Source organism: Trifolium pratense, linkage group LG7 (genome assembly GCF_020283565.1).
Source record: "Trifolium pratense cultivar HEN17-A07 linkage group LG7, ARS_RC_1.1, whole genome shotgun sequence".
NCBI classification, from domain to species: Eukaryota; Viridiplantae; Streptophyta; class Magnoliopsida; order Fabales; family Fabaceae; genus Trifolium; species Trifolium pratense.
This window is the reverse complement of record NC_060065.1, coordinates 43,127,603-43,142,417: the sequence shown is the minus strand read 5'-3', so window position 1 is coordinate 43,142,417 and position 14,815 is coordinate 43,127,603. Positions and strand designations below refer to the sequence as shown.

Here is a 14,815-nt window from a genome sequence, read left to right as displayed (position 1 = left end):
GAATTTCGAGACTAAGTTCTTGTTCTGAAGACAACTCTGATGGAACAAGTACTAATGCAGACTAAATTCTGATCAAATGAAGATTATGAAGGACTTATAAGTTGCACACAAGATTCTGAACTTGACAAAAGTCAAGTAGTGCCCTTTTTATGAAGACTTTGCCTTAATTAACTGACAATATATATGTCTACATCTAAAAATGTCAAAGCAACATCAGAGAATGTATTTTCACATCGTAGTGGAATAATAAAAAAAGATATTACAAGAGGTAAACTAAAACTCGGGTACCTTACAGGTGGTAAAAACTTATTAACTTTTTTTAACTTTTTTTTTTATTTATTTATGTGTACATTTTACTCGTGATTAATATTAAATTGCACTTTATCCATATGTGTCTAATATTTACACATCTTCTCTCCAAAGCTGAATTATATTATCTCCTTACTAAAATATAAGTCGTTTTAACTATATTACACAAATTAAGAAATGTAATCATTATTGTCAAAAAAAAAAAAAAGAAATGTAATCATTATTGTATGGAAAAGAGAAATTATGACTTAATTTACAAAATTGCCCTTCATTAATAGTATGAAAAAGATAAATTGAAGAAGTAAAATAAGAGAGAGTGATAAATAATTAAAAGTATAATAAAAAAAATAGCATTAAATACTTTATTGATATTGTATAATGACTTTTAGTATAATTTTTTTCTCAAAATGACGTATATTTTGATACGGAGGGAGTATTTATAGTAAATGCTATTATTACTTTGTACCCTCATACTCTTCTTTTTTTTTGTTACACTCCTGTATGTTTTCTAACCAATGAAAATAAAAAAATTAAAACTATTTTACGATAAAAAATTAATTTATAGTTTTGATTTAAATACTTAACGCAAATGCTATAATTTTATTGGTTAAAAGGCACATCAAATAACTACCCATTCAAGTGAAGTTTATTACAAAAAGCCAAGAAAAATATTTACTACTAGTCTCTCGATGTAGGTCCCTCCTATAGTTTCAAATTAGCTTTCAAGATAGAGTTGCCCACAACCTAAACATCTGCATGCATAAAATCAGATTTTTTTTACATTTTAGAGTGGGTCTTAAAGGTAAGGTTACTAAATTTGTAATTTTAAGCCCATCAACAAAGAGTTATTTTTCATTAGATTTTATAAATAACAAACATGTTCATTTCGAGAAAAAAGACCCATATTTTTTGAAAGGAAAAAAGACCCATATTATCAATATATTAAAATTCGTTTTAGATTTTACTCCCTCCGTCCCAAAATGTAAGAGAAAAAAATAAAAATCACACTTATTAAGAAAAAGTAAAATATAATAATTGAATGTAAGCTTTTTAGTAAAAAGGTTACTTGAAAAGGTATAAACAATTTTGATTGGTTATTGATTATGGAAAAGGTAAGAGAGAGAGAGTGAACTTTTCTTGGAAATGTAAAAGTTTGTGTTTTTCTCTTATCCTGAATTTGCGGTCCCTTCTCTCACTGATCACATATACTTGAAAGAGGTTGGACATATCGTCCTACTTAAGCGTTTTATGATTTCACCCTCAAGCAGGGGGACAAAGTATACATTGGATGCTTCATAAGATTCGAAGCAACTTAAGGGCAAATCGGTCTACAACATTGAGAGCTCTGTATTATATGAATACTTTTTTCACATCAGAAAGTCAGTCAACTACTATTGTGGATTACATTGCTGCTATGTTAGAATGCACCAGAACAAGCTTAAACATTTATGCAGCTCCAACCGGATATGTGATTGGAGATTTAACTTTTGTGTACAAAAATGAAATTGTCGACTGCAGAAGAGTTGAGAAACCAATACCAACTGGTGTGATCACTGATCTGAGGACGGAAGCTGATTATATTCTTTTGGTTGAAAAGGATTGTATACTAGCTAGACTATCTGATGATGATTTCCACATTTCTCATAAGTGCATCATTATTAGTTCTCATGGTCGGCCGAGTATGGCAGTAAGGGGTCTAGTAAGAAGCTTGAAGTTACGATTTCAACTACCTATTTTCGCGCTAGTGGATTTTGATCCTGCCGGGATAGATATCATGGTCAGTTTTGAGTACGGTTCCAAAAATAGTGCATTCTATAATTCAAACTTGATCACCAAGGGTATAAAGTGGCTTGGAGTCAAACAAGGTGATATACAATTATTGCCGGATGGATGCATGTTAGATATGACCGAAAAAAATCTTAAAGCTGCTAAGGAAATGCTTCGACAGCCTCAGATTCGAGAGAATTCTGAGTGGGTGAAAAGTTTGATGTGGATGATAAAAAATAAAAAGAAGACAAGGATAGATGCAAACCGAACCGCGAGCACCCCTACTTTCAATCCAATCACTAAATCTCTATTCGCCAAACTCATTCATCATCTCACTAATCCTCGAAGGTAGGTAAGTATTCGCCAAATAGGAAATATTATCTGCAGTAAGTGCATCTATCCTTGTCTTCTTTTTATTTTTTATCATCCACATCAAACTTTTCACCCACTCAGAATTCTCTCGAATCTGAGGCTGTCGAAGCATTTCCTTAGCAGCTTTAAGATTTTTTTCGGTCATCTCTAACATGCATCCATCCGGCAATAATTGTATATCACCTTGTTTGACTCCAAGCCACTTTATACCCTTGGTGATCAAGTTTGAATTATAGAGTGCACTATTTTTGGAACCGTACTCAAAACTGACCATGATATCTATCCCGGCAGGATCAAAATCCATTAGCGCGAAAATAGGTAGTTGAAATCGTAACTTCAAGCTTCTTACTAGACCCCTTACTGCCATACTCGGCCGACCATGAGAACTAATAATGATGCACTTATGAGAAATGTGGAAATCATCATCAGATAGTCTAGCTAGTATACAATCCTTTTCAACCAAAAGAATATAATCAGCTTCCGTCCTCAGATCAGTGATCACACCAGTTGGTATTGGTTTCTCAACTCTTCTGCAGTCGACAATTTCATTTTTGTACACAAAAGTTAAATCTCCAATCACATATCCGGTTGGAACTGCATAAATGTTTAAGCTTGTTCTGGTGCATTCTAACATAGCAGCAATGTAATCCACAATAGTAGTTGACTGACTTTCTGATGTGAAAAAAGTATTCATATAATACAGAGCTCTCAATGTTGTAGACCGATTTGCCCTTAAGTTGCTTCGAATCTTATGAAGCATCCAATGTATCAGTGACTTTGTCCCCCTGCTTGAGGGTGAAATCATAAAACGCTTAAGTAGGACGATATGTCCAACCTCTTTCAAGTATATGTGATCAGTGAGAGAAGGGACCGCAAATTCAGGATATTGAGATATGTGGCCTTCAACGAAGAATTGATCAATGCTTTCTAATACCTCGCGAGGAGAAAGGTCTTGTACATTAAAATGGTTAGGGGGTTTCTGCATTGAGGTACGACCCTGCAACAAAAGCAAATACAATCAATGTAAAAAAGTAACTCTTTTTTTTTTTGGTCAGGTAGCCTAGTGGCTTGAAATTCCACCTTTAAAGATGGATAAGTGGAGTGTCCAGGGTTCGAACCCTGGCTCCTGCATATAAAATGCTGATGTCCCAACCAATTGAGCTAAGCTCATGGGGACTGTAAAAAAGTAACTCTATTTTCATATTTCTATAAGGTAACAGAATGCTAGACAATAAGATCAAATATACGGCTTCCAAGAAGGGGAAGAAAAGCAAGAAAAATAACACTCAGTCAAGAAAAAGAGTTGCATAGCAGTTTGATACACACGCTAATATCTTTAAAATATTGAACGAGAAAATTAAATTCTATTTTATGCATTCCTACAAAATTCACCTGAGATGAAACATTTGAAGTCAAAAGTGTTCCACGATACCCTTCCTCGGTATACTGCGTATCCTTTTTCTCATTAACCAGCTCATCTGCAAAAGATAAAATATGTCAATTTCTATACATAAGAAGAAAAGGATAAAGTAAAAGTATCAAAAAGCTTACCATCGGAGTCCCGCACAATAATCTGATCTCCAGCAAATATGTTAAGGTCCACAAGTGTAGTATATTCATCACTGTTATCAATTGTTATACCACCCTTTTCTAGTATCTGGTTTTCTTTGACAACCTGAGAACAATTACCAGATGTGGAAACAAAAAGTTGGACATTACAAAGCACTAAATCGATTGCAGCAATACACTAATACGTGGGAGCTTTTAAAGACAACAAAATTTACATAACCACTTCTATTTTCAGTTTATCAAGCAATCGCCCCTAATTTATGTCTACTACGAGTCATTTTTAGGTTAATAATGATATGATGCTTTCACACAAACACACAATACAGAGGAGGATTTGGGCAGCAGTGCAGGTAAGCCTTGAACAACACGGTGAACAAGAGGAAGACAAAAGACAGGAAAGCAAGCAATCCGATATGGACAATGCATAATAAGGTCTTGTAATTTTGCTTAATAAACGGTTTTAGAATGTGATCCAACTGAGACTACATATAAAGGTGGTCCACCCTACAATCTTCCCTTTTACTATATGATGACATGAAACTCTCATGAGGCATTGATCCCATGTTTAAGAGGCTTGTAGATTTAGCAATTAGGGGCTCAAATATTGTATATACAATGCCCTATCAATATAAGCTCCACTTAGCACAATATATATACAAGAAAAAGATAACTAAAATTTTGACAAAATTCATTGGATGTTGGATAGAATGAAGCAGTGTATATATATCACACTTTAGCATTTTAGTATGCCTGAATGTTGAGAAAGTCCTGCCCATTTTTAGCCACCCAACATTTAAACTACAAAATAATTTCAATACACAACAAAGTCAACAAACTTGGCTTACCCCAAAGTAGTCCCATATCAACATTTTTAGGGTGTATAATGATGTTGAAGCAGACACTTCTAGATTAGTAGAACTGTTAAATTCAGCCTTACTAGAGTGTTCCCTTCGACCCTTTCCACGGACAAAAATTACACATATATCCTCATTGCAATAGTGGAATTTATGGCTTTCCTTTTCTCCAATGCAACTTTCACAAACCTACATGTGTCAGAGGGGCAAAAATTGTAGTTCAACTGAAATAAAATTAAATATAACATCCAATAAGAGTGGAACAAATTTGCCAGTAAATTTATTTCAAGACTATACAAAGATTTAGAATAGATTAAAAAATTAACTGAGATAAGTTAGTGTTATGGAATTTATGTGGGAGAACATAAGGGAGTGGATAACCGTGTAGATTCAGAAGAGTGTTGGTAGAGTTTTAGATTACCTCAGGACAAGTCTTGATCAAAACTTGACAATTCCCAAATTCATTATTCATGTTATCCATATTCTCAAACTCTGCAGATACTCCTTGGATTTCAGTATCCCATTCTTTGCAGAAACATTTCCAGTCTTCCTCAGTTATAAGTGTTAAACCACATGCCTAAAATCCACAAAGGGAAACAGAAGGAAAACTGAGAGACAGGGAGAAAAAACATGTTTATAGTTAACAATGATATGCAAAATGAGAGAGGGAAAATCCCCAACTTACAGAAGACTCTCTTAGAGTTAAAACACCAAAGCTGAGAATCAGTTCAGGAGGCCTTTCAATAAGTCGTGCGTGCTGAGAAGACCAAGTATAGAAATTGCTACGGATTAAATTTGATGTCTTGTCATATGTGAAGACCAAGTATAGAAAAATAACATGGTGATTTGTTGTAAATAGTAAATATTATATTATAAGAAATAATATTTTATTTTTATTAGTAATTAGTATTCGCCCCATTAGCCTATATAAACACATTAGTGGTTTTATATTATTCAGAACTTGAAATTTAATATTATTAAGTTTTCACATGATTGAAGAGTTAAGAATATCTGCAACTAAAATCCTTATCACATTTAACCTGAAAAGTGCAAACCTGAAAAGTAAATTCAAATTTAACCAAATACTACTAGTACACTAAACTGGTACAAACAGAACTCATTTATACCACATAACAATATGCAAAATGTGACTAGAGCAAAAATGAAGAAACAATGTACCTTTTCACAGAGCAGTGAATTAATCGCCACATTTAATGTTTCAGGTGTATCAGAATTCTTGACATCAGGGTTGATGTAATTTCTCCATTTCGAAATCCAAGATGTAGGAACTAAGAAATAACTGGAATTTAGATTAAGCTTCACACATTTCCACATGAACAGACTACATGAAAACAGAATTTAATTTAGAATCTGTCTACATCAGCTCTAAATCAATAGCAGTTTACAAACAAACGAACCTCATTGACAGCTTCTTCTGAAACATATCAAAAAAATTTCTACAGCATACTAAGCATTCTTTGGAGTCTGAAGGAAAAGTGACCACATCGTTTTTCACAGAATTGGCATCTTTGTATATGGAGTGCCAAAAATCCTTAGGAACAAGCACCCGCTTAGGAACAGTTGCGTGCTCAGGCAAAAGTTGTCGATGTGAACAAGTAATATCAGAGGTAGGATTAGAATTAGCTTCAGATGGAGCATCGGGAATTTCTCCTATAGACCATTGAAGCAACCTACAAAAGTAAACTCGGCTCAAAAGGATTTCATATAGTTGCTTTTGAACTCTACCCTAAGAACGTGGCGAAGTTTGGTTTTGGATTAGGTCTAAAACACTCTTGCAAACAAAACTAACTTGTAAGGATTGGAGGATGCCCGCCACTTATAATATTTAGGTCGTGTCACTATTCAATGTGTGGCTCTCTCCCTAGTTATAAATTTTATATGGGTGGTTATTTAGTTGGTTATTATCAGTTCGTTTAGTCGTTTAGTTGGTTACTAGTATAAGTTTTGTCTTGTATTAGAGATCCGGTTGACCATCCATATGTATTTCCCCTCTCTTTTATTATTAGTCTACTGTACTAAAAAAATTAACTCTTTTCAAGCACTTCTGGTGCTTGAATTAATAATCCATATATATCATACTGGCCCCATAAAGCTTAATAAAAACAATTTCCAAAACAAAATAGCAAACGGAACACTTATCTCCATCACCCATTATTCCTTTCTATAAGAACAAAAATGACAGCAGAAAAGATTTGCAATCATACCATGATCTAGACACATAGTACTTTCCATCTTCATTTTTTCCATCAAGAATATCCCATGCAAGTTGCTTAAATGATTCTCTTCGATCCCGGTAAGTGTCAGCTGACATGACATTCTGAGCCCCTTCCTTCAGACAGTCCAAACAGCAGTCTTCATGAGAAAGTTTTGGCCCCCCACCATACTGAATTTTATGAAGCATAAAGGAAAAATAATTGTTAGACATGAATAAAACAATGGCAAAATAGGAGATATACATGAATAAAACATGACTAAATCAAAGGCGTAAAAATCTCTCAATAGAAGCTCAAGACTCAAGACTCTATCTATTGTCATCGCACATGATCACTATGAAAAAAGGTCATTTATGTTGTTGGTATTATCCATCACAATTCTAAGAGAATAGAATAAAAAATGAGAAATCATTTTCCAATCTATCTCTTCTCAAGCACATTTACCAATTATGAAAAATCTCAATCAACAAGGAGCTCCAAGATCAAAAGAATGACATTTAGAGTCACGCATTGAATGAGATAAGGCAAGCCGGATTAGTACCGAACCAAAATTCTAAGAGAATCATAACAACTAAATACGTTTACCTTTTCGAGTAATGTTTCCCAGGCTTTAGAAGACAGACGCTTCATTGAGGTAACCTTTGACACTAGGACTTTACCATGAGAACAAGTGATAGCTGTGTTGTCAATAGCACTGCATTAACATTAAAAAGTAAGTATCCCATAAATTAAGTGAAATAACCCTGCCGTAGTAAATGGTACAAAGAAATGTGCCTCAAGCTAAGGCTAGGAAAGAATTTAGCCGCACAATAAATAAAAATTAATAAATTGTTTATGTGTTCACAGCCAACAATACATAAAGCATATGCACCTTGGAGTAACATTTTTAGCCCATTGGCGAAGCCAGTCACAAGAGATCCAAAAAAATGGTTGACTAAGTGATTGAACAGATGCTTCAGATAAAACAGATCGTACTTCTTCCGTCCTTTCATTGATGAGACTCGATTCTTTCTCTTTCCTCTGATTGTACTTCTTTTGATATGTCGCATTTGAAGTTTGAATCTCTTCAAAATAATGCGAAGGAACACAAATATTGTCATCTCTTTCAATATGATTAGTATCCTTCACACGGTACATCATTAGATATACATCCTCAGATGAAAATGTCTTCGTAAGTGAAGACTGTGAATCTTTAGTAACAATTTTGTCATTAAATCTCCACCATTGCCCCGTGTTCTCATCCTTGATGTGAGCAACGTAATGACCATGATCAACTGCATTTCCATAGTGTTGCACAAAAGATGACAACTCGTATAACAATTCAGGCTGAGATGGCTCAGACAATATGCGGCGCATACTAAGTTCAGCGGGAAATGAAAATGTAGAAGATACTTTCTTCGCTTTTATTGTCTGTCGGTCAGAGAAAACAGAAAAAGGAAATAAATCCATCAGAAAATGGTGATACAGAAAATCAAAATATACATAGAATGAAGATTAACCAGAGAGAGAAAAAGCATGTAGCTAATAACATAGTTTCTATCTTCAGAAAACTCATGTCTGATCACTACCCAAAGAAAGAGATGAAAATTTTGTCTGAGAAATTAGCAGCGATAATACACCATACAGGTTCGCCAGGTAAGATAATGGTCCTTCTGAATTAACCATTAAAAGTTGTTTCTATTTCATCTTATAAAAAGTTAAAGCAAAGCTCATACAAGCAAGCTTGAGCATTTAGACCAATATGTATGATTTGAACAATGACACGGGATCACTAATTAGTCGAATGAGCCCATCCCTCTGGCCTATCATTTATTGGTCGATCCGCACTCTGGAAAAATTCTTTTTAAAATTTGATTTGAGGCTTTTGCATGGATAGAAAAATTTACAAAAAGAAAATATATATGCCCACACAGTAAGTTTTTAGGACTATATGGTGCACATGCACAAAGAGGAAATAAAATTTTCTATGCCCAAAATATAGACTGGCGTATGCTCTGAAAATTCTTGCATGTTTATTGCTCTGTTGTACCAAAAAAAAAAAATCAAACCAAAAAATGAAGTAAACAATGAAAAACACAAGGAATTAAGTTGTGTAATGCTTACAACAATACAATGGTAATAAAACTTGAACTTTTTACAATACCTTTTGACAGAAGACATAGCGCTTAAGCTCAAAAATAAGCACATGAGGCAATTCTCGCAGCACGGTCACTTAGGTAGTGTTGTCACTCGGAGCACGATTCTTCTTCTGAATTACTCCCTTTCAATATGCATATATGGATTATTTGTAGGAGGGGGATATGGTGAATTTGGATCATAATGTTCAAAGTCCAGCTGCATACACAGATTACAAAATTTCATCAAATTCAAAAATCATGTTTGCTTTGTTTCTTAGTAAGGAAAAGGAAAACACTATCCTAAGAAGAGAACCTATGGCTATGTTTGAATCCCGTACCCAAGTTAACACTCACTTATAGACAAAAAATGAATGGAACTGTCATACTAATGGATTGACATGTATCCAGTTGAGAACTGAATCCAGACCGATTGTAAGAAAATATCATGAAGAAGAGATAAGTTTATGCTACCCATTACATAATAATAATAATAATAATAATAATAATAATAATAATAATAAAAAATTAATAATACATATTATGTTGGGAAATACATATCAGCTTACCGTATCTACTCCATATTCCTTACAAAATTGCGGTGCAAAGTCAAGAATAATCGATTTTTCAGTAATATCTTTGTTCAAGAATCTCTGAACCAAATTTTGTAGTTGTTCATTGCCATCAGTATTCACTGAATTAGCAATGACTTCCAGAGATAGCCAATGTGAATGGGCAGCAAACGGAATTAACCTGCCAATGAATGAGTAGGAATGTGAAAAAAGCAGTTAATTCCTAAGGGACTAACACACACACACAGGTATACAATACCATTTCAAATATTCTATGACGTGCTTCTTTTGACAAGCCTCCTTTTCTGCCTTTTGACGAGCCTCCTCTTCTGCCTTTTGACGAGCTTTTCTTGCTAATCGTTTCTACGATGGAATAGAAGATATAATTAATTAATATAACAATTAGTTCTATACACAACAACAAGTAATTTGTTTGTTGTCAAAAACATATTGGTTTCTAGATGCCCAAAGACAACCCAAGACCACCACAAATTTAACATTCCAATCATACGAAGTGATACGCACGGAGGTTTTCCTCAATCCACTCCCAAAGGTTCCCTTGGAAAATACAAGGGAACCAAATTTGTCAAATCAAAGTATATGTATTTAAGTGTAAATTTTTAACCTTGCATGCACAAACCAAGATCATAATAATTTCAAGGTTATTTTTGTCAACCAGACCATGTCCAATCATATATATCATAGAAGAGATTAGTATTTAGTATCATTGATCTGAGTAAGTTAAATTAAACACACCTTAATACGAACCTGAAACCTCTTGTCTGCAAAATAACGGGAAAAAAAAAACGAAATTAGATGCAAGATAAAGATTATGAAAACAACGAGAGAGAGAGAGAGAGAGAGAGAGAGAGAGAGAGAGACTTGATTTCTGGGCGCGGCTACTCTTTCCTCCAGCCATGGCCTAAAATCGCCCTTCTCTCCAAGGAGCGGAGCACTTAGGGTTTCGTTTTCTGAATTTCTGATTGAGTTTACCAAACTCAAACTGTCGGGCTCGGGCCTACTCCGTGTTTATTCCCAAGCCCAAGGATCCTCGCTTTGTAGAAAATTTTCCCTTAGACCCCAACAATTATACCTCCACCCCTACATTTTTTGTGAACTAACTATTTTGTCCTCATTTTAAATTAAAATTCTAATTAGGTTTAAATTTAATTTTGATCCTCCTATTTTTAAAATATTTAATTTATATACATCGACGACACTGTAATATTTTTTTACACATAACGGGCAAAATTAGACAGCTCCGTTAACAAAATATGAGATATTGGTGAGTGATTTGGTAAGCTTTGGGTGTCGGCCTCTTCAAGTAGAGGAGATACCTGCAAAAAGGTTAGCACTCTAACGCTCAAGCTAGTATTTGTTTGAGAAATAGTGTGTGTACCTTGAGAACTAGGGTTCAAAAGCATATATATATATAATGGCGGTGCTAGGACCCTAGCTCAGGGAGTACATACATTTATGTTTTTTTCTTTTGATAATGACATATATGTAGATGGGGGCTCAAGCCCTCACCAAAAATAATATTGGTAATACCGAAGGCTGACGAGGGCGGAGAGTGAACGCCGGTGCACAAGGCATGACAATGAGCGGCTCCTGACAGCTTCTACGCAATAGCACGAATTCACATCAGAATGAGATGGATCCTGACGCTGTGCAGGTATGTGACTGCATGGTTGAAGGAAGACTTATAAGGATTAATAGGTATTACCTATACCAACAAGATGGATCTTATTTCCGGGAGCCCAACAAATAAGAACTTCATAGTTAAGTGTGCTTGACTTGGAGTAGTATTTGGATGAGTGACCTTTTGAGAAGTTTCTTATAATGCATGTGAGTGAGGACAATCGTGGGTCATCCTAAAAGCAGTCTAGGATGTTACAAAATTTCTTTCTTATTATAATTATATTTTATTTATGCCCCATGACTAGTACACAAACTACTAATCACTCATTAAAAAATTAACTTTTAAATAATATAGTATGTGTAATTTGTATATTTATATGTTTACATTGATATATTTTTATATATACTGAACGTTACGTTAAATAACATGTACTACTCCGTTCTTTATTATAAAAGACAAATGTACTACCTCCATTGTTCAATCTATGCAAGACCAATTTAGGCCCATCACTAAAGGCACCCCTTGAATTACCTTCTGTCCCACCTTGGTCACACCTCCCTATGGAACGGTAATGAAAACTGGCCCATCAAAACAGAACTATCAACTCTGCTAACCACACACACTCCCCTTGACAACCTGTTGTGGCAAAGATGATGTCGTGTCCCCTCCTTCACCTACCTCCTGGGCCACTAGAACATCTTTTCCCCAACCTTGTTATCCTTTTTTTTCCCCCTCTTGATTCAAAGTATTCAACACATTTCCACTCTTTTCTTGTACCCTTTGGTCCACTAGCATACCTTATAGAAAACTAAGAATTAAAATGACATACAATACAACTGCAAAATATGTCACGATAATACCAAGTAGATACAATACAACTTTATGTACTACAATGAACTTGTTTAACAACCATGATTAGTGTGAATAGACGCTTCCATCATAGAGTATTGGAGAGCAATCCTTTGCATTGTTATCTTGATCCCTTTTTATATGCTTTTGTTCTTTTTTTTGAATTGAATATAAAACATTATATTTGATTAAATGCATAATCAAATATAACGTAATTTGATTGGATGCATGTATAAAAAAATTAACATTGTCGGTGCATAATCATCAATCTCAATAATTATAAGAGTGACAATATTATTACGTATTAGTGAAAATATTGGCTTAAAAGTAACATAATTAATTTTGCATTTAATAATCATATTTTTCGACTGGGAATTAATGCACAACCTTTGCAAAGGAGGGGGACAACAATCTTCGCACATAAAGTGTGCAAAACAAGAGACGGATAATCCTGTGACAAAAATCATGAAGATAAGAGTGTTATTAAAAGGTAATGAAAAATTAAGGTAAATAATTTTTTTGAAAGGATGAAGAAAAGGGCTTTACCAGCACATACGTTAATTACAACAAATATTGGAAAATAAAGATGATCATAGCATAAATTGACTTAAAAAAATTTGTAATATTTTTGTATCAATGAATTATGTGTTTTAGCACTTATATAGATCCAAGAAATCCTATAGAAAATTAAGTCACCGTAAAAAGTCTTTAGGGCCTGTTTGGTGCGTAGGTTAGGGAAACAAGATAGGTTAAAGTTTTCCAATCTTGTTTTAATCCGTTGTTTGGTGCACCAATAGAAAAAGATAAATTTAACTTACCATTAAATCTATCCAATTACTCTTTGTTATGTTAATCCTTATTTCATGATCATATTTTTTTTTTATGTTTTTTTATTTTATTTTAGTGTTATTTATGCATGTATCAATTTTAATTTTATCGATATATCTTATCATGTCAATATCAAATGTGCATCAAACACAGGATATGATAAACTAATGATATTATTTTTCTTATCATGTGTATACCAAACACATGACATGATATGTGCTAATCATGTCACTATCATATCATATTATTATTCAGCTTCTTATCATATCTTGTCTCTATCTATCCGGCGCACCAAACGGGCCCTTAAAGTATATCTGTCCCTTTGGATCACTCAATTCGATCTAATTTCATTCCAATATTTTGTTTATTTTTGTTAATCCAATATTTCGTCATACTTTCGTAAATGTTCAAACAATTGAAATTTTACTAGCTCTCGCTATCCTAAAATTTTGATCTTTTTAGAATTATGTATATGGATTAAAAAATAATAAAAATTGATAAGTTAAATTATTTTTACCTTTATTTTATTAAGAAAAAGAAAATTTATTTGATCAATGTTTTAGTTTTTTTAAAGATATAAATAATAAAACATCATTATTTATGTATTGGTTTTATAAAATAACTAAAATTTTGAGACAAAACTAAAAAATTAAAATGACGAAAGATTTGGAACTGAAGAAGTAATATCATCTTAAAGTGATGATTGTTTTCCTAAAGAAATAATAAAATTGAGAGTCTGTTCTAAATAAAAAATATAAAAAATTGAGAGTCCACACCATGAGTGTATCAATCATGTCAATTAAATAAGGAAATACAGATGATCATAACATATGTTTGAACTTTTTAGCCATATTTTTATCCTCTAAAATGCTAGCTAGTGTTTGAGCACGCTAGTATGGTGAAAATATTTTGAAATTTGTGTAATTTATATTTTTAAAATATAAATAATGCTCCGTTAAATGTAAAAAGTTTCTCTTTTTTGTTTTCTTAACCGGTATTACAGTTCTATGTTGCTTGCTACACAAGTCAGCTTCTTGAGTGATTGTGTACCCGTTGCTTGCTACACAAGTCATCTCCTCAAGTGATTGTGTACCTTAGCTTAGTGTATAGCTTATGTAGAATAGCATAGCATATAGTTTGTTAGAAGATTGTTAGTAGTTTGTTAGAGTTTGTTAGAACTATCTTCACCTATATAAAGGTGCTTGTAACTACTTTTGCTTAATCAATGAATAAAATTACTTTTGAAGCTTTCAACATGCTTCTTCTTCTTCTTCAATCTTTCTCTGCCATTTTCGTTATCTTCAATAACTTCAAGATGGTATCAGAGCTCTTCTGAGCTCTGCTGCGCATCACTTTGCTTCCAAATGGCTCGTGGTGGTCATAACAACACTGCCGGTGGTTCAACCACCGTGCTCGTCCAAGATCCGTCGAACAATCCCGGCGACGTTTACTATGTTCATCCTTCCGATGGTCCTACTACTGTGGTGGTGAAACCTGTTCTTAATCATTCGAATTATCAGGCCTGGGCGCGATCCATGAAGCGCGCTCTTGGAGGTAAGAATAAGCTTGATTTTGTTGATGGAACAATTGAAGTTCCTGGTGAATTTGAACCTAATTTCAAGGCTTGGAATAGATGCAATATGTTGATTCATTCATGGATCATGAACTCTGTTGATGAATCAATTGCGCAAAGTATTGTTTTTCT

The 14,815-nt window shown here is 33.8% G+C and overlaps 2 protein-coding genes across 7 annotated transcripts; both read right to left on the bottom strand.

The window, feature by feature from the left end:
• Positions 1–880: 880 nt before the first annotated feature.
• On the bottom strand, positions 881–8,461 carry LOC123895100 (ubiquitin carboxyl-terminal hydrolase 26-like). 5 transcript variants are annotated; one of them, XM_045945307.1, is made up of 13 exons: positions 7,977–8,461; positions 7,691–7,799; positions 7,097–7,275; positions 6,290–6,562; positions 6,051–6,213; positions 5,557–5,628; positions 5,293–5,448; positions 4,863–5,060; positions 4,000–4,123; positions 3,841–3,926; positions 3,383–3,445; positions 995–1,061; positions 881–960 (listed from the first exon to the last, which is right to left on the bottom strand). In XM_045945307.1, exons 1-12 carry the CDS (start codon positions 8,459–8,461, stop codon positions 1,032–1,034), a joined length of 1,938 nt encoding a protein of 645 aa, XP_045801263.1. In that variant the 3' UTR covers positions 881–960; positions 995–1,031. The 5 variants fall into 5 exon arrangements, with proteins under 5 accessions (XP_045801263.1, XP_045801262.1, XP_045801259.1 ...); XM_045945306.1 differs by having other exon boundaries at positions 881–1,061; XM_045945303.1 differs by lacking the exons at positions 881–960; positions 995–1,061 and having other exon boundaries at positions 1,321–3,445.
• Positions 8,462–9,248: 787 nt separating this feature from the next.
• Positions 9,249–12,901, bottom strand: LOC123895101. Of its 2 annotated transcripts, none has more exons than XM_045945308.1 (5): positions 12,829–12,901; positions 12,670–12,733; positions 10,051–10,154; positions 9,789–9,972; positions 9,249–9,439 (listed from the first exon to the last, which is right to left on the bottom strand). In XM_045945308.1, exons 1-5 carry the CDS (start codon positions 12,834–12,836, stop codon positions 9,359–9,361), a joined length of 441 nt encoding a protein of 146 aa, XP_045801264.1. In that variant the 5' UTR covers positions 12,837–12,901; the 3' UTR covers positions 9,249–9,358. The 2 variants fall into 2 exon arrangements, with proteins under 2 accessions (XP_045801264.1, XP_045801265.1); XM_045945309.1 differs by lacking the exons at positions 12,670–12,733; positions 12,829–12,901 and adding exons at positions 10,548–10,573; positions 10,674–10,932.
• Positions 12,902–14,815: the final 1,914 nt, after the last annotated feature.

Bases quoted from the DNA above. Each gene is read 5' to 3' on its own strand.
- LOC123895101 (XM_045945308.1), bottom strand. The intron at 9,973-10,050 runs GTATTGTATACC...ATTCATTGGCAG, and splicing joins GTCATAGAATATTTGAAATG to GTTAATTCCGTTTGCTGCCC. The intron at 9,440-9,788 runs GTAAGCTGATAT...CTGTGTATGCAG, and splicing joins AGGAATATGGAGTAGATACG to CTGGACTTTGAACATTATGA.
- LOC123895100 (XM_045945303.1), bottom strand. From the start codon at position 8,461: ATGCGCCGCATATTGTCTGAGCCATCTCAGCCTGAATTGTTATACGAG. The intron at 7,800-7,976 runs GTGCATATGCTT...ATGTTAATGCAG, and splicing joins GCTAAAAATGTTACTCCAAG to TGCTATTGACAACACAGCTA. The intron at 6,563-7,096 runs GTATGATTGCAA...TTACTTTTGTAG, and splicing joins TACTATGTGTCTAGATCATG to GTTGCTTCAATGGTCTATAG.